The sequence below is a fragment of the Loxodonta africana genome, chromosome 5 (assembly GCF_030014295.1).
Source record: "Loxodonta africana isolate mLoxAfr1 chromosome 5, mLoxAfr1.hap2, whole genome shotgun sequence".
Classification (NCBI taxonomy): domain Eukaryota; kingdom Metazoa; phylum Chordata; class Mammalia; order Proboscidea; family Elephantidae; genus Loxodonta; species Loxodonta africana.
Genome location: NC_087346.1, coordinates 42,749,487 through 42,769,654, shown reverse-complemented (window position 1 = coordinate 42,769,654; position 20,168 = coordinate 42,749,487). Strand labels below are relative to the sequence as shown.

Here is a 20,168-nt window from a genome sequence, read left to right as displayed (position 1 = left end):
TTTATGCATACAGGTACGCCTCTCCAGTTCAGAAGGAAAACAGGAGGGTCCCCATAGGCTAGTTACAATGAGGTTTTAAGGAAGAATGGAAAAGAAATAGAGTAGAAAATTAACCATTGGTTGATCTTAACGTGATCGATTGCATCATACCCCTCTTTCTGAGATCAGCTGACGTCAGGTAACTAGGTGGTCTCTGTGGCCTGGCCAGCCCTTTATTCATTTGCACAAACCCTCAGGTGTAGTCTTTAAAAGGTGTAGGTTTAAAAACAATAAGGCACCTCAACTGCTCTGGAAACTCTGAAGTTTTACAGTTCTCTCTCAGGAAGCAAGGGAAATTAAAGTTAAATTCTTTGCAGTGGGTAAATTTTAAATGAATTCATGGTTAACAAATGTTTTGTCACAAAAAGGGTTTATGCAATTTTATGACCACTGTGTCTCCACCATGTCTCCTTTCTTCCTGTTTATCTAATTTGGATAATTTCCATTCTACATGGTCAGTGACTTTTTGAAATTTCCCATGGCTCAGATGAGTCTGTCAATTTGGGCTCAATTTGGGGTTTTTATTAACAGTCTTTCTTCATGCTCATTCTGCTTTATGTTTTTCATTCCTTGTAAACCAACGAAGTGTAATATATATGCACAAAAATGCACAAACTATAGGTGCCATTATACTGAAAATTTTGATCAGAGATTCTATAGCAGAATTCTGATCAAAATGTAGAAAATGAACAGAATTTCAAATCTCCTTATGGAGCCAAAGGGGCTAAATAAACCTCTGAAACTATTGCTCTGAGATAATCTTTAAACCTTTAATCAAAAATATCCCCTGAAATCTTCTTAAAACCAGGCAATACTTGGGGGACAACTTAGTCAATTGGCATAACATTGTTCATGAAGGTAATGTTCCACATCGTAGTTTAGTGAGTAGTGTCGAGGGTCTTAAAAGCTTGCAAGCAGCCATCTAAGATACAACTATTGGCATTGGTCTGTACTCATATGGAGCAAAAGAGAATTGTTTGTTATCTAGTGCTGCCATAACAGAAATACCACAAGTGAATGGCTTTAACAAAGAGAAGTTTTATTTCCTCACAGTAAAGTAGGCTAAAAGTCCAAATTCAAGGCGTCACCTCCGGGGGGAAGCCTTTCTGTCTCTGTCCGCTTTGGAGGAAGGTCCTTGTCCTCAATCTTTCCCTGGTCAAAGAGCTTTTGCTCCTGGTGCTGCTTTCTTGGTGGTATGAGGTTCCCAACTCTCTGCTTGTTTCCCTTTCATCTCTTGAGAGATAAAAGGTGGTACAGGCCACACCCCAGGGAAGCTCCCTTTACCTTGAATCAGGGAGGTGACCTAAGTAAAGGTGGTATAACAGTCCCACCCTAATCCTTTCAATGGAAAATTACAATCACAAGATGGAGGACAACCACACAATACTGGGAGTCATGGCCCAACCAAGTTGACACATATTTTTGGGAGGACACAATTCAATCCATGACAAGAATAAATCAAAGACTCAAAGAAGAAACTAATCCGTAGGACTAATAGCACACATGAATCACAGCCTCTTCTAACCTGAGACCGAAGAACTGGATGGTGCCTGGCTACCACTACTGACCTTTCTGACCAGGGAAACAATAGAAGGTCCCAGTTAGAAGACAAGAAAAATGTAGAACAAAACTCAAATTCCTGAAAAAGGGCAGACCTACTGGACCAGTAGAGACTAGATGAACCCCTGACAACTATTACTGTAAGGCAGCATTTGAACATGGAATCAAAGCTATTTTCTGTAGGTCACTTTCCAGCCAGATAATAGATTGGCTTATAAAATAAACACGTTACCCATGAGAAATGTGTTCCCTTCAACAATGAAATATATGAGACTAAATGGTCGACATTTACCCAAAAGCAAAGGTGAGAAGGTAAAGAGGGGAAGGGAAGCTAGATCAATGGGAACAGAACAAAAAGAATGGGCATAACAAAAATGCCGATGCAATATAAAAATTGTAACCAATGGCACCGAACAATTTGTATAAAAATTGTTAAAGGGGAACCTATTTTGCTGTGTAAACTTTCACCTAAAACACAAATCTTATTTAAATACTTTTGCTTAACTAGCAAAAAATGTCTACCTTGAGCATTATGCTCTTTTAGGAACTATCTATATGCAGCAACTCGAAAGATTAGATTGGAACATTAGGGAGTAGTGAGTTAATGACGGAGGAACAACTCAGAAAAGGAGGGTGAGAATGCTTGTACAACTCAAAGAATGTAATCAGTGTCATTGAGTTATACGTGTAGAAATAGTTGAATTGGTATATGTTTTGCTGTGTATATTCTCAACAACAACCAAATATATTAAAAAATAAAATTACTTCTGCATACATGTCACTTTCCACCAGTTTTTACTTGTTTTTTTCATTTTAATTTTGTATCAAGTGAACATAAGACATGAAACCTAGCGCCATCTTCTGACTCATGAGCCAATATTAATTAGTTGAATTAGATTCAATGCAGTGAATTCTACAAAAAGGAGGAATCAAACCACTAAAAACTATGAAAGATGTGTAAATTAAGAGGATAAAAGGAAGAAAAGATGTATCATTTTTTTCTCTTTTTTAAATGCTTTAGTTTTGTTTTTTGTTTGGGAAACTGTATCTGTATACATATGTACACATATGTAATATGTATACATATATGGATCCCTGGTGGCACAGTTAAGAGCTCAGACTGCTAAAGATCAGCACTTGGAATCCACCAGCCACTCCTTGGAAACCCTATGGGACAGTTCTTCTCTGTCCTATAGGGTCGCTATCAGTCAGAATCACCTAGATGGCAATGTTGGGTTTTTTATATGTATATATGCATATATATATTTTATATATACGTGTTTATGTATATATATGTGTGTGTATATATATAGAGAGAGAGATATCCCATTACCTGTAGGATAGAATAGAACTTCCCTGTAGGGTTTCTAAGGCTTTAAGTCTCTATGGAAGCAGACTGCCACATTTTTCTCCCATGGAATGGCTGGTGGGTTCAAACAACGGACCTTTCAATTAGCAGTCGAGCACGTTAGCCACTGTGCCACCAGGGCTTCTTCAGAAACACATACACACACACATACACACATTTTACATACAGAGTGCGAGAGAAACTATGTATGTATATGTAATATGTATATATGTAAGGAGCACTGGTGGCTCAGTGGTTATAGAGCTCAGCTGCTAACCAAAAGTGCAGCAGTTCAAATCCACCAGTTGTTCCTTGGAAACCCTATGGGGCAGTTCTCCTCTGCCCCATGGGATCACTATGGGTCGGAATTGACTTGACAGGAACAGGTTTGCGTGTGTGTGTGTATACTTTATATATATGTATGTATGTGGCTGTATATGTATATACACTGTAGTTTCTAAATAGTTTAAATATACACACATACACTACAGCTTCTATATATAATTTCTATACTCAAACACATATATATTTTAAACTACATGTATCCCTTTATTTTTGAAAGTTTGCTTTTACGAAAGACCTACATTAGTGTCTGTTTTTGCTTGCTGAAAGAAATCCTAAGAGGATTTTCACTTTTAGGAAAAAAGGTGAAAAGCAAAACTTGCATTTAGCGTTTGTTTTACAGCAAGTGAGGCACTACACTCAGCTTCTCAGCATTAAGCTGCCACAGCTTTGAACTGTGAGTACAAACACTTTATTTTAGTGTTATTTTAGGTTTTATGTGTTATTTGGTATGATTTGGTAGGTTATTTTTTGGGTCTGGGACTGCTGAAAAAATTTTCCCATTTAAATTAATGGTGTTTGCTGCTTCGCTTTATGCCATTTCAGTTTACAAAAGGTTTCACAGGCGTGCTTTACTTTCGGATAGTTGGAGAAACCTGTATTAAGTAGCAACACAAGATAAAACATCCAGTTTTTAATGAATAATTTAAAAAAAAAACATTAAAATTGCCAATTTGACCTCCATGATCCTCTCTCCTTTTTTTCCTTAAGTACGCATATACTCGAGTTACATACAAATAAAACTTCCCTTTTCTATTAGTGCTCTCTGGATTTATATAACAGTGATTAAAAAATCAAGGAATACTTAAATTCTATGATGAAAGGATAGTGATGATACTACTGATAACTAAGGCTTTTGTTTTTGAAGTACTTTATACCTTAAACTGTGATTTTTTTTTTTTTTTTAACGAATGCTATTTCATGTAATACTATAAACAGATCTGTATAAGTAGTAGTATCATTCATAAATGAAATTTAGGATAGTGAAGCTGATTTTTGGCATTAAATTTGTTATATGTTGGCTTTTCTTTCCTTCTCTTTTGTTTATTTAATTGATGTTTCATGAAAGAAGCTGGTAGTGAGAAAGAGGTCAGAGTTTAAAATCCCAGCTTTTCTTCTCTTTAGATGGTATAGCGCTACAAAGGTGATTTTACGGAACAGTATTAGAAGACAAATCATGGCTACAGTTTATATTACTCCCTATTCAAAATTTAATCATTTTCATAGTAGAAAAAGAGCTGGGTATTTAGGATATGCAAAAAGTGGTGGTGGCATATTATTTTGACCTTTCATGATAACTGCTTTAAAACCAGATTGATACTCCATGATGTTGTTTTTTTCTTTGTAAGCTTTCAAGAGCCAACCTCAACATAACTTTCTTCCTTACTCTTCCTTTATTTTTGAGTTCTGCATTTACTTTCTTGAAGAATTAAATGGTTTTCAAAAGTATTTTTGTTGTTGTTGTTGTTAGGTGCTGTCGAGTTGGTCCTGACTCATAGCAACTTTCCGTACAACAGACCAAAACACTGCCCGTTCTGCACCATCTTTAAAATCGTTATGCTTGAGCTCATTGTTGCAGCAACTGTGTCAATCCAACCTAGTTGAGTCTTCCTCTTTTCCGCTGACTCTGTACTTTGCCAAGTATGATGTCCTTCTCCAGGGACTGATCCTTCCTGAAAACATGTCCAAAATATACAAGACACAGTCTCTCCATCCTTGCTTCTAAGGAGCATTCTGGTTGTACTGCTTCTAAGACAGATTTGTTCGTTCTTTTGGCAGTCTGTGGTATATTCAGTATTCTTCCCGAACACCACAATTCAAAGGTGTCAACTCAAGTCCTCTTCACTTTCAGCAAGCAAGGTTGTGTCATGTGCATAATGCAGGTTGTTAATGAGTCTTCCAATCAGTATCCCCTTGTTCTATCCGAACAACTGCCTCTTGAGCTGTGTAAAGGTTCCTCATGAGCACAATTAAGTGTTCTGGAATTCCCATTCTTCACAATGTTATCCATAATTTGTTATGATCCATACAGTCTAATGCCTTTGCATAGTCAATAAAATGCAGGTAAACATCCTTCTGGTATTCTCTGCTTTCAGCCAGGATCCATCTGATATCAGCAGTCATATCCCTGGTTCCACGTCGTCTTCTAAAATCGGCAGTTGCCTGTCGATATGCTGCTGCAGCTGTTTTTGAATGATCTTCAGTAAAATTTTGCTTGCATTTGATATTAATGATATTGTTTTATAATTTCCACATTTGGTTGGATCACCTTTCCTGGGAATAGGCATAAATACGGATCTCTTCCAGTCAGTTGGCCAGGAAGCTGTCTTCCATATTTCTTGGCATAGTCGAGTGAGTACCTCCAGCGCTGCATCTGTTTGTTGAAACATCTCGATTGATATTCCATCAATTCCTGGAGCCTTGTTTTTCGCCAGTGCCTTCAGAGCGGCTTGGACTTCTTCCTTCAGTACCATCAGTTCCTGATCATAAAAAGTAAAAAAACATTAAAATATATATATATATTTTTAATGACAGTGAGAAGAATCAATGACAATAATGGTTTTAGTTTGCCCTTTCTAGATGTCTTTTATATTAGTTTGAATCACCTACCAATTTTTTTCTCCCTCACAGTGTTTTGTAGATACTGCATATTGAAAAGAATTTGGGCATCAACATTAAGAGGACTCTGCCCTTCTGTTTATTGTCAGCTCTGGCTTTGTGAATTTGAACAAATTCGTACATTCATTCATTCTTACTGCATGCAGATACTTAGGGGCACCTGCAGTGTACCAGGCACTATCCTAGACACAGATGTTGTTGTATGCCATCCAGTTGATTCTGACTCATAGTAATCCTATAGGACAGAGTAGAACTAAGTGTCCCTTACGGTTTCCTAGGCTGTATTCTTTACAGAAGCTGATTGCCAGGTCATTTCTCCCAGGGAGTGGCTGGTAGATTCTAACTGCCAGCCTTTCAGTTCCCAATCGAGTGCTTAACTAGCTCCACTAGAGCTCCTTAGACACAGTGGATACAGAAGTGAATTAAAACAAAGCAAAACAAAAAAAAAATCTGCCTTTATGAAGCTTACATTTCTATGGGGGCATCAGAAAATTGTCAGTATATAAGTAAATATATAGTATGTTAAATAGTAATAAGTGCCAAGAGAAAAATAAGCAGGGAAAATCTAAGAGATGTTAAGACCAGGGAGATGTTGCCATTTTACATAAAATGGCCAGCAAAGGCCTCATAGATAAAGTGACATGTAAGTGAAAATCTAAGACAATGAAGAATGCCAGTCATGTGTCTGACTGGGAGCCGAGCATGTCAGGCAGCAGGAACAGCAAGTACAATGGCCCTGAGGCAGATGTATGCCTGGTATGTTCAAGGAACACTGGGAGGCTAATGTGCCTAGAGAAGAATAAAGACAGTCACAGGAGGCAAACTCAGAGATAAGGTGCCAAATGATATAGTCTCTTACAGATCATTGTAAAGACTGACTTTATTCTGGGTGAATGGAAAACTCTTGGATGATTTTTAAGCAAAGGAGTAATATGGTCTGCCTCACATTTCAACAGAATCAGTCTGGCTCCTCTGTTGAAAGATGGAATTGAGATTATCTAATTTTTCCTTACTTACAAAAGAGGTGATGTTGTTGGGTGCTACTGAGGCGATTACACCTCATAGCAACCCCATAGGACAGTAGACCTGCTCCATAGGGTTTTCTTAGCTATAATCTTTAAGGAAGGAGATAACCAGGTCTCTCTCCCATGGAACAGCAGGGTGTGTTGGAACTGCCAGCCTTTTGGATCGCTTGACCGTTGTACTACCAGGGCTCCTTATAAAAGAAAATAGACTTGGTATACGTGTATGCTTTTCTTTTAAACATTCATTTGGCATGGGACCAGGATTCCTTCATAACTCCTTTTGAAGTTAGGTTCCAAAGGAACCCTGGAAGAAAGAACTACTTATCTTGAGCAAGCTCAAATTGAAAAACTCCCTCCTTATTAGGGCTTTACCTTTCAACTCAATGGTACCTGACAACAACAAACAACAACACCTTTTCTGTTCTCATAAGTTGCCTGAGTCTTCTCTTCCAGAAGCTGTACTACAGAGCCGTAAGAAAAGCTGTTAATACTGGCATCTAACCCATCAAGATAGTACTAATAAAGTATTCTGTACAGTAGGGGCACTCAGCCTCCAAATTTAGTACCAAATTTTGTAGCTTTGTGTATTTTTCTAAGGAAAAGGCCGTTTTAGGATTACATCTAGCTAACCCGGTTGTTTTTCTTACTCATATTTACTGTAAGCTCTTTTTTTAAGTTTTCATATATGTAGCATTTCAAGTTATTTGTATTTGAAGAGGAATATTTTTAAGACCCCTAAAAGGAGGCCTTTTGAATGTCTTAGGCCTTTTTTTTTTTTTTTTTAGTCAATTTCCATGTAACATTTATTTATAAAAGCATCTTTTATCTAGAATGTCTTTTTCCCCCCAGCAGTGATAGTTCTCTGCTGTTACTTTATATTAAAGCTGTTGAAAGAATTTAAAGAACTATATTCCTTATTTTTGCTAGTTGGAGAAAAATAGTCAAGACGTTTCAACCTTTGAAAATTAAAGAAATTTCTATCCACTTTTTATAGTAAATTACTGAAATAGCCCTAAATATAAATCAGTGTGCATAATGTTTGAATTGTTAAATGGTGAATATGCAGTTTCTAAATTAGAAAATGACTCTTGCATAGTATTAGTAAATAACTAGAATTTTTATACTAAATTCATAGGGAAAGTGGTTGTGCATTTATTTTAGTTAGTGTTAACACTTGGCTAAATGCTTTAGATACTTGTTATGATTTAATCCTTCTGACAGCCCTTTAAGTTCAAAATTATTTCCTTCACTTTGTAAGGAAGCCAACTTTATGCATTGCCATTGCCAGGGAATGGCAGCTGAAATTCAAAACCAAGTCACTTTCACTTGGTTATTTTTTTTAATATATTCTCTCAATAAATGCTTAACTCTGAGGCCTGTGGTCTTTTTTTTATTTTATTTTTATTGTGCTTTAGGTCAAAGTTTACAGAGCAAATTAGTTTCCCGTTCAATAGTTTGTACCTAAAATGTTCCTTTACTCTTTCATCCATAATGTATTGTCAGTTTAGAAATTTGTCTAGTTTGTTTTCATGTTTAAGTAAGACTTCAAAACAACAATATATAGAACACAGACATAAATCCACAAAAGAACATTTGAACGTTTGATATTTAACATTAGGTGTACTTTAATGTATGCTAGTTAAGATTATTTTAAATCTCCGTGCATCGTTAATCACCAGTTTATGTTTCACACAGATGCAAAATCGGATGGTGATTTTACTTTGTAACCTGAAACCTGCAAGGATGAGGGGAGTGCTGTCTCAGGCAATGTTGATGTGTGCTAGTTCACCAGAGAAGATTGAAATCTTGGCTCCTCCTAATGGGTCTGTTCCTGGAGACAGAATCACTTTTGATGCTTTCCCTGGTGAGTATTTATTAGCAATTATTTCAAATAGTTTGGAAATCATTGTTATCAAAGCAGTGCTTAATATTTAAGGTTAAAACCAATCCCATGTATGAATCACAAGGGTTTACATTAAATCACTATTAATGATTAGTAAGATTGGCTTAAGATGGCACATTTTGAACACATGCATCAAACCACTCTCCTACCCGAGAATGCAGACATGACATGAATAGCTGAGTCTGCCCCAAGTAAGATAATAATGCTAATACCTGCATAGCAGAAAATGGTGACATGTGCAGAGAACAAACCAATTGTACTACAAGATCATTTAAGTTGCAGATTACCTCAGAAGGCAGCACAGAAAGGCACAGAGATGAAAATTTCATACATGGGGGAAAGATGCATAATTCTCTATACCCATTTAATAATATACTTGCAAATGGTTTTAGTTGATTTTAGGATATAGAGGAGAAATCTTTGAATTGAAATTCACATTTATTTTAATAATTTAAAAGGAAGTTTCATTTCACGTTTGTATTCTCCGGTAGAAATGCTCCTGAGACACATGAAGCTTCATAATGCGTGAGAAAGCTTCTTTAAATAGGTCTTTGAAGAAGAAAAGAAAGGATGCTTGACAGATGTAGAATAAATATTTCTTTCATAAAAGGGGGAGGACCTCATAAGAACAACAAAAGACTGCATTTGTTTAAAGGATGTTTATTTGACTGGAGTAATGGGAAAGGCAAAAATAAATTGGATTAACAAGTAGAATTAAGTTCAAAAGTCAGAACTGATTTGGAGGCATATTTATAGAAACAGTGGCGTTTTAATGGGAAAGTGAGGCTGATGAGATTATGTAGGCATATTTTTAAAGATTAGTCTGTTGTTCAAGTGGTTTCCGACTCATAGGGACCCTGTAGAACTATAGCATACAGTAGAACCGCCCCATAGGGTTTCCAAGACTGTAATCTTTATGGAAGCAGACTTTGCCACATCTTTCCCACAGAGCAGCTGGTGGGTTTGAACGACTGACCTCTTGGTTAGCAGCTGAGTGCTTAACCACTGTGTCACCAGGGCTCCTTCCGTAAAGATTGCAGCCTGGAAACCCTATGGAGCCATTCTACTCTGTCCTTTAGAGTCACTATGAGTCAGAATCAACTGGACAGCAATGGGTTTGGTTTCTGGTATATTGACTGTATTTAATAGAATATTAGAATATGAAAAATTTTAACATTGGTGTAATAAGATAGAAAATATATATGAGAGCATGGGTTGATTCCTTGAAACTCATCTATCCCTCTTAATCAAAAGTAGACTAATCTAAAACATGGGTTTTTTTTCCCAAGTGTCCATGACTTTGAATGCATGTATATATGTTGAGCCCTCAGTAGCTTGTCAACCATAATGGTATGTGCTTTAAGAACCTTTTTTGATAAAATTGAGTTTTGGGAAAATCCCAGTCTGAATTATTTCTCAAAGAAACCTGATGCATGGCTTTAGGTGCTGGGATCATTCGTTGTTGTTGTGTGCCGACAAGTTTATTCTGACTCATAGCTATCCTGTAGGACAGAGTAGAACTGCCCCATAAGGTTTCCCAGGCTGTAGTCTTTACAGGAGCAGATCGCCTGGTCTTTTCTCCCATGGAATGGCTGTTGGGTTCAATCCACTGATCTTTTGGTTAGCAGCTGAGTACTTAACCATTGGCCTTGAAAAGGCTTTTGCACTTAACAGCTATTTTCACCAACTGCAAAGCCAAAAACTTGCATAGAGCTTAGAAGGTACCAGATATTTTTATGACAGTGCATAAAATCCTCCCCCCCCCACCCCACATTAAGTTTTAAATGTGTGAACCTATAAATTTTACTGTTTAAATATGATGACTGTTCCCTAAAGCACCAAGCAAAAATAGTTTGAAAACAATGTTACAGCTAGGAAACAAAGGCAATGACAGTTTTTTTTTTTATGAGAATCTGCTATTCATTGTCTAATAATAAATGAAAATTTGCATTCAAATTTTTTAACTTCCAAGATCACATTTATTCCTACTGATATTGACATTTTTAATAATGAAAATTAAGAGCTAATCACAAAGGGTATATAATATGCAAGAGTGTTTAACTTTTGGGTCCATTTATTCCTTTAAAAAAAAAATTTGTATTTGATTGATGATCCTTCTGTTTCCTTAAAACCTGTTTCAGCCAGGTTTCTTTCCCCCACCATTTCACCTAAACTGGTCAAGATCACCAGTAACCTCCCTGTAGCTAAATCCATGGCTAGTTCTCAGTCCTCTTTTTAGATAACTTGGCTTCTGGTATCACACCCCCCTTAGGATTCTTCTAATTCATTGGCTGCCCTTCTCATCTCCTTTAATGATTCTTCTTCATCTTCATGACCTCTTAACATTGAAGTGCCTATGGCTTTAGTCCTCGGCCTCCTCTCTTTTTCTTTTCATGTTCATTCCTTAGGTGATTTTATCTAGTCATTTATTCAGCTGCCTACAGAATTTCTCTGCTGACATGTCCCGGTATTCCCCTTAGAATTCCTTTTCTTTAGAGTGTTTCCAATTCCATTGATGGCAGCTCTAGTCTCCCAGGTACTTAGGACAAAACTTTTGAAATCGTGCTTGTTACGTTGGCTCCAACTCATAGTGAGCTTATGTCTAACAGAATGAAATGTTACCTGGTCCTGTGCCATTTTTATGACCACTGCTGTGTTTGAGTCCATCGCTTTGGCTATTGTGTCAATCCATCTCATTGAGAATTTCCCTCCTTTTCACTGACCCTCTACTTCACCAATCATGATGTCTTTTTCTAGAGATTGGTCTTTCCTGACGACATGTCCAAAGTAAGTGAAGGAAGTCTTGCCATCCTCTCCTCTAAAAAAAAAATTCTGGTTATATTTATTCTAAAATGGATTTGTTCATTCTTCTGGCAATCCACAGTATATTCAATATTCTTCGCCAACACCACAGTTCACATGCATCAATTCTTTGTCTGTCTTCCGTTTTCATTGTCCAACTTTTCACATGCATATGAGTCATGCTTAACTACTTTTTATTTTTCTCGTACCTATATCTTCTCCTTCTGAAAACATTATTTGTTCTACCTTCTGAACATATCTGAAATCGTTCTTACCATCTCTACTACTACCACCCTGGTTTTGACACTAATATCTTTGAACTGGTAATTGCAAAAGCCTCCTAACTGATCTCCTTGCTTTTGGCCTTTCCCGCTTCAATCTATTATACTCCAGCAGCCAGAGTAATGCTTTTAAAATATAGGTCAGATTATATTACTCATGTGCTCAAAACTATTCAAAAGCTTTGCATTTCATGCAGAGCCTTTACAATGGCGTACAAGCCTACCGGATCTGGCCTCCCGTCATCTCACTAAGCTTTTGTCCTCCAACTCTATTCCTTGCTCACTGCAACTGAGCTGCTGGTGACTTTTCCCCCAGATGGCTATCTGGCTTACTCCCTAAGTCTATTCAGATCTTTTAAATGTCATCTTCTTTGGTTTGTTTTCCTCCAAAGCACTTATCACCGTATAATAGAATATATGTTATATATTGTCTTCCCACACTGAAATGTAGCCAGAGATTTTTCTTCTTTTTTGTATTCACTACCGTATTCCTAGGTCCTAAAATAATGCCTGGCTTATTAGTGTAGGGGCTCAATAAATGGTCGGTGAATAAATAGAAACTTACTAATAAAATACTAAGGAAAACAAAGAAATTGTTATATTTGAGAATGTTGTTGTGTGCCATTGAGTGGTTAAGTGCTCAGCTACTAACCAAAAGGTCAGGAGTTCAAACCCACCAGCTGCTCCATGGGAGAAAATACCTGGCAGTCTGTGCCCATAAAGAAAGCTTTCAGCCTAGGAAACCCTATGGGACAGATCTACTCAGTCACATTAGGTCACTGTGATTTGAGACTAGACCTGAGTATTTTCCTTCATTATTACCAAGATTGTTCCTGCCAAACCACCAAACCACTTTTGTCTATTGAATAGCTTTGTAAAATTAATTGACCTCTTATCTGCAAAGTTGTCAGCTGTAGTACAAAAACTAAAATGTAACAGCTGTTACAGTTCAAGGACTAGTTACTCAAACATAAAATAACTGAGTCAGTGCTGGGCTTATTACAGCCATACCAGATGTGACAGGGAAGTTGGTGATCAACGAGCATTTTATGCAAAAGGAAGGCCTAATTAAAATGAAGTTTCTGGTTCTTCATTTAGACTGGTGAATACCTAGCACTCAGGAGTTGATATTTATTGCTTTTTGTAGGTTTTAAATGCTGAAAAAGCGATCACACCTTTTTACAGTTTTTCTCTGGACTTTGTTCTCTCTGAACTATTTCATACTCCCTTTGTGTTTTTTATTTAGAATGTGTTAGCCTAAAAATAATCTTGGAGTGATTAGTTCTCTTACAATATGGTTAACTATTTCCAAATGGTGAGTATTGGCACATGTTTAGTAATTTCAGAGGCTCTGCAGTTTCTAGTTTTAGAAACTTTTGTTGTTATCAGCACTTACCCCTTTGGATAGCCATGTCAAAAAAAAATTCAGGAAAAGAAAAAGGGTACGACAGGAATGTTGACAACTGCTCTGGAAAATATAGTTCATAAAAAAGATTCTTCAAAATATTAGATATGTTCTTCATAGGAGGTGATTTAAAGTCTCATCTCAAACTAACTTTTATACCATACCAAAAGGTATATTGTTGAGAAAGATTTTGAGTAAACAAAAATGTTATTGCTGCATCTGAGCCCTTTTTGACTCTGTGATTTACGTACAATGCTCATAATGTGACAGACTTTAATTTTAATCTCAAAATTTTGTTTGTCTAAAAATCTTCCAAAGTAGTGGTAGCTCATCTGTTTTCAAGATAATTTTAATTCTTTGCAAAGTAACCTTTTTCCACATAAAAAACCAAATCCAGTGTCATCGAGTCGATTCCGACTCATAGCGACCCTATAGAACAGAGTAGAACTGCCCCACAGAGTTTCCAAGGAGTGCCTGGCGGATTTGAACTGCCAACCCTTTGGTTAATAGCCGTAGCACTTAACCACTACGCCACCAGCGTTTCCTCTTTTTCCATATAGTTATTGTAATTTACAGAATTGGGAATAGTATCTCTTTAACTTAAAGTAATGAAAGTGCCGGTCTTCCTGGCATTAGTATTAATAATAAACATGTGTCCAAGCACTTTCATGATCCTTGTCTCATTTAATGATTCACAGGGTTCGCTGGTGTGCTAATAGTAACGGTAAAGCTTTGGAGGTTATTCTTTTTTGTTTCTAGTATAATTTTAGTTCAAAGCTTTGCTTTTTGAAAATTATTACAGTCTTATGAAGAAAGTTTAAAATCATTTCAGACCCCGGTTCCACAAGTGCTGGGCGACCTGGGAACATTTCTGAGCCTCAGCTTTTTGATCTATCAAAAGGGTACCTGTCCCATATCGGTTTTATGAGGTTTAACTTTGAAACACTTAACAAACTGCCTGATATTTAAGTTCTTAGCTATAACCTTTGTTGCCTCAATTTTCTTATCTGTAAATTGAGGGTAATTAATAGTATTTATATGGGGTATTTTTTGGGTTTTTTTTATATGGGGTATTGAAGGGATTAAATGAGTAAATATATGTAAAGCACTTACTGCAGTGACCAGCATATACTAACAATATCTTCTGTTGTTATGAATATTATTTCCTACACTAGGCAATATCTTCCCCAATGTGAGAAACTTGATTTTGTGCTGTACTACAACCTTTTCGTACTTGTAGCTTATGTCAACACTCAGCAGGGTTTACCCACACAATCTGTGCTCTTAATAAAAAACATTTATAAGAATCTGGGAACCCTTGCTTCTTGAACTAATTCATTGTCAGTATGGTCCTTATTAGACATGGAAAGGAGAAAAGATGGGACGGGGTGGGGTGGGGGGCAGGGCACAAATCAGGCCTTCCTGAACAGTATCTTTGACTCTAGCTTTCCAGCATTCTGGAAGACTCATTTGCCTGTGTGATCTGTAGACGGAAAGTAGGATTATGCTTAGAGACCAGGGAACGTTTAGAAATAAAAAGTAAAAATCTTGTTGTAAATCCAAATGACTCTACATTACGCTTTATTTATTAGTAATTCTGTTTCTCTTTTGTTTATTAATTAGAGTTTTTCTATTGTCCTCCCAAGTACTTCTAAGAGGATAAAATTAATACTTGTCTTTTATACTAGTCAGTCTTTGGGTTTTGGTTTCATTCCATGCTTTTATACTTATAGATATACCATTCAATTAACTATCCTCTCATTTTTGAAAACCTGCATATTATAGGGCAGTTTTGTTTGTTTTTGCCAGTTCCGTGGTCTCTGAAGAGCTAATAAGAAAAAAAAACCGCCACGGCCAACCATTGCACCCAGTGTTGTTATTCCCGTATATGTATGTTGTTGTTGTTAGGTGCTGTCAGATTGCTTCCAACTCAGAGCAACCCTGTGTATAACTGAGCGAAATGTTACTATGTCCTATATATGTATGAGTGGAGAATAAACACCATTTTAAATAAAAAGATATAAGCAGAATATAGAACATAAGTAGCTCTGATAATGTTTAAAAGTTTTAAGTATTTCTAAGAGATTTCAACTTGGGAGTCATTGAAAAAAAAGACAAAAGACCTAGATGGTTTATGGTTGTATAATTGCTGAATTATATTTTAGTAATATTCTTTTGATTACCTCCAGGAAAATGATTTCCCATTTAAAGTCTGACTCTTAAGAGATACATTATTTTTCTTCATTGTTCCTTGAATTGAGTCTTCATCCCAAATGTTGTTGAACATCCCCAGCTATTAACCTTGTTTTATATTTAACTTTATTATCTACTTCCCTGTTATTGAGCAGAGAGATTGTTTGGTATTATTAGCCTTTTGGTGTAGACCAGGTATATTCTACTGCTTATTTGTCTTCTATAACATATACAGTGTGCAGTACTATAGATTGAGAGGTCAGGAGTATTACCACATGGAAGAGGGTTATTTGGTTCTTTTCTAAAGCATAATTTCTTGGGAGGCAAGGTGTTACAGTTGTAGAACATGGGCTTTGGTGTCAAATTCAAGCTCTGCTTGTGAGCAGCTTTGACCTTGAGTAATTTACTTGTCTTCTCTGAGCCCCAGTTTCTTCTTTATATTTAAAATTAGTATCAAGATTGTTGCATGATTTGCATGCAAAAACATACATTCTCATTGTTTGGCAAATGCTAGTCCTAGTCTCCTTGCCACTCTTGCTGTCTCTTTCCCTCTTAAGAACAAGTGGCCATGGAATGAAACCAAAGTAGTTATTGTATTTAACTAGGTAACACCAGCATTTAAGCCATTTTCCAGTATTAATAAGAAATCTTTAAGCACTAGAGCAATCTAGTCATTCGTTTTGCATAGTGAATCATAGAATAAAGCATAGGCTGCTTCTGCCAGGTGTAAAAATATAGCACATCAAAATGTACTTATTTTTTTACTTCACAATTCTTTCAAATGTGATAAAATGAGTACCTTATTTTTTTTTCTTAATAATTTGGGGAATTAATTTTTGAGCTGTGTTACCTGCAAAAGTATGTATTAGAAGGTTAAAAAGTTAATGTTTTTAACATTCTTAAGGAAATGGCAGTAACTATTTCATTTTATTTTACTATTCAAGAATATAAACTGCCGACACCATAAAAATAAAGTAAATGTTAAAATTTTTATCAGGTCTAATGTTTGGGATTGCTACCAAGATAATCCATTAAAAACCTCTGTGGAGAATTTTTAAAGTATTTTTGAATATTAGCAATGTAATTTTTTTTTTCTTTCCTCCAACAGGAGAGCCTGACAAGGAGCTGAATCCTAAGAAGAAGATTTGGGAGCAAATCCAGCCTGATCTTTACACTAATGCTGAGTGTGTGGCTACATACAAAGGAGCCCCCTTTGAGGTGAAAGGGAAGGGAGTGTGCAGGGCTCAAACTATGAGCAACAGTGGAATCAGATAAAATAAAATGATTCAGTTACTGAATTTCATTGGAGAAAATTTTAATAACAATTAAAAAGAATATATTTGTCACATATAACTCAAAATATGACTGACTCATTTCTGTGTTATTTCTCTTCTAGGCTTGGGTATTATATATCTTTTACCTCTTATATATTGTTTTAAATTGAATGAGAAAACATACCTTTATATATACATATATATATTTTAATCATTTATAATATAGTGAGGAAGTGGCCTATGTTTTCTGATAATTTTTTTTTGGAGGAGATGTTGGTTAGTAGGTTCTTTTTTCTTTATATAACTTGAACTAGGTTAACATTTAGTCCCTTATTTGTGAGCATATGACACATGAAATTTCAAGCCCTTGGAATTTTAGTATATTATATACCTATATTACAGATGTCCTCTGCTCTTCAAAAATGACAAGTTGGAATTTTGGCAGACTTTTTAATTAGTCATATTTTAATAATGTTCAAAATAATCAAGTATTTGTTCTAGAGAGCCAAATATCATAAAAGCTAGGAAACATGGCATTTTAACATTTTTTGCTATTGCTGCCAAAGTACCTTAGCCTTGACTTATAATACTTATGGCAAATTTTTCGTAAAAATGAAATTTTCAACTGTGTGTTGAGCATTTTCCTTCCATTTAGCAAAATATTTAGTAGCTAAATTTTAACTAACTCAGAAGAATAAACACATTCCAATACATTGTTCATAAAAGCAGTCTATTTTTTAAAATTCTAATTTCCTTATAAAGATTTTCGGGTACTTTGTCTGCTAACCAAAAGACTGGCAGTTCAAATCCACCAGCCACTCCTTGGAAACCTTATGGGGCAGTTCTGCTCTGTCTTGTAGGATCGCTATGGGTTGGAATTGACTCTATAGCCACAGGTTTGGTTTGGAGCCCTGATGGAGCAGTGGTTAAGAGCTCTGACTGCTAACCAAAAGGTCTGCAGTTCAAATCCACCAGCAGCTGCTTGAAAACTCTATGGGACAGTTCTACTCTGTTCTTCAGGGTTGCTATGAGTTGGAACCAACTCGACAGCACCTAACAACAACAGCAATAAAAGCTTGCAGGCTAACTGAAAGGTTGGTGGTTCAAACCCAGCAGCCACTCAATAGACGAAAGATGTAGCAGTTTGCTTCCATAAAGATTTACAGCTTTTGAAACCCAGTGGGGCAGTTCTACCCCGCCCTATAGGGTCACTATGAGTCGGAATTTGACTCTGCGACAATAAATTAATAAAAGATTATTTATAGTTTACTACCTTTTTTTTTTTAGAAGGGCATTTAAGGTTGACATATTTTGCTTCTTTGTATTCCCTCATACTGTCAATATATTAAAAGAAATTACAACCCAAAACATTTACATTTATACTAAGGTGTCAAACACCTGTTCTCATTCATCTTACAGATATTGTAGAAACCGTGAAAATAAATCTAGGGATTATGAGCATCGATCACCAGCCTAGAGCCGATGAGAGGTGATTTGGGCTACAAAGAGAGAAATCCATCCAGAGGCAAGGGTATAGATTTTTTTTTTTTTTTAAGCAAAAGCCATTCTAGCACTTGTAGTTGTCTAGAGATCCAATCAGAAGACTTAAAAAAAAAAAAAAAAAAAAAACCTGTAAATAATCCTGCATGCAGATTTTTAAAAGGTATAATCAGACAAGGTAACATTGTAGAAGTTTTATCTTCTTCCTGAAAAAGATGAATACTAACAGAGCATCATTAGTATCTGTTGATAACTGAACATGAAATCAATTTCAAAAGTTATTTTGTATTCAAGATATGGTAAGCTGTTGGGGAATAAAGATTTTCTGTCAGGATCCATGCCTCACACCATACACAAAAACAAATTCAAAATGGATTAAAGACCTAATCGTGCAAACTAAAACCATAAAATTCTTAGAAGAAAATGCAGGGCAATGCTGTTAGGCCTAGCTTTTAACAATGGATTATCAAATACAACAAAAGCTTAGACAGCAAAACACAAATGGGGCCTCATAAAAATTAAAAAAAAATTGTTTTTCAAAAGACTTTACCAAAAAAAGTTAAAAGACAAGTTACCAACTGGGAGAATATCTTCAGAAACAACATATCCAATAAGAACCTCATAACCAAAATATATGTAAAACTTCAACAACTGAACAACAAAAAGACAACCCAATCATAAAATAGGTAAAGTACTTGAATAGACATTTCACCAAAGAGGAAATTCAGATGGGCACCAAACACATGAAAGATGTTCAACATCCTTAGCCATTAAATGCGAATCAAAACCACAATGTGATACCGTTTCATTCCCACTAGGATGGCTAAAATTAAAAAATAACAAATGTTGGTGAGGATATGGGAAAGTTGGATTTTTTTTATCCATTGCTGGTGGGAATGCAAAATGGCACGGCCATTGTGGAAAACAGCATGGTAGTTCCTCAAAAAACTAACATTAGGACTAACAACCATATGACCCAGCAATTCCACTGCTAGGACATACCAAAAAGACTTGAAAGCAGAGACTCAGACACTTGTACACCAATGTTCATTGCGGCACTATGCATGGTAGTCAAAAAGTGGAACTAATCTAAATGCATGTACATACATACAGTGGAATACTAATCTGCAGAAGTCTTGATACATGCTACAATGTGGATGGAGCTTGAAGACATGCTGACTGAAAAGTCAGTCACAAAAGGGACAAATATTGTATGACCTCACTCATATAAAAAGACAAGAAAAGGCGATTGTGTACAGACCAAAGTTTCTTAGTGGTTACCAGGGGTGCAAGAAGGGGGTAAAGAGGATTTAATGGTGATGGAAAAATCTCATTGATTAAGGGTGCAGTTGCACTGTCATTGTAATTGCTGTCAATAAGTTGTACACCTGTAAAAAAGTTGAATTGGCAAAAGTTGTGTGATAATTTTATTTCCAACGATGATTTTAAGGAAAACCTGCTGAGGCTGCTTATGTACAACCAAAAACCTCACTGGGGTTTGGTTCCTTGATCTGAAAGTTTAGGGTCATGATTTCATGGGACATTCCAGTTAATTGGCCTAATAAAATGTTTAGTGCTACTTCACCTCCTAGTTCATTAGTCAGAATCAACTCAATGGCAATGGATTTGGTTTTTTGGTTTTAGCTTGTTGCATAGTGCCTGGGGTCTTAAAAGCTTGCAAGCAATCATCCATGTCACAACAGTTGGTCTCTATTTGCCTGGAGCAGCAGAGCAAGAAGGAGAGTAAGGAATGGGAGAAGGATATGGAATGTGTGTCTGATTGCCTCTGTGAAAAACTGCCTCGTTTGCCATGAGACCAGAACTGGATGGTGCCTGGCTACCATTACTGAATATTTTGACCAGGGACAGGGTCACAC

At 36.3% G+C, this 20,168-nt stretch overlaps 1 protein-coding gene across 4 annotated transcripts in view; it reads left to right on the top strand.

The window, feature by feature from the left end:
* AIMP1 (aminoacyl tRNA synthetase complex interacting multifunctional protein 1) overlaps positions 1-16,877 on the top strand; it is a 47,976-nt gene extending 31,099 nt beyond the window's left edge. For all 4 annotated transcript variants that reach the window (XM_023548556.2, XM_010590488.3, XM_023548557.2 and 1 more), the window contains 2 exons: positions 8,629-8,797; positions 16,626-16,877. In XM_023548556.2, the coding sequence (XP_023404324.2) occupies positions 8,629-8,797; positions 16,626-16,792 (336 nt within the window). In that variant the 3' untranslated portion in view covers positions 16,793-16,877. The remainder of the gene's footprint in view (positions 1-8,628; positions 8,798-16,625) is intronic.
* The last annotated feature ends 3,291 nt before the right edge of the window (positions 16,878-20,168 follow it).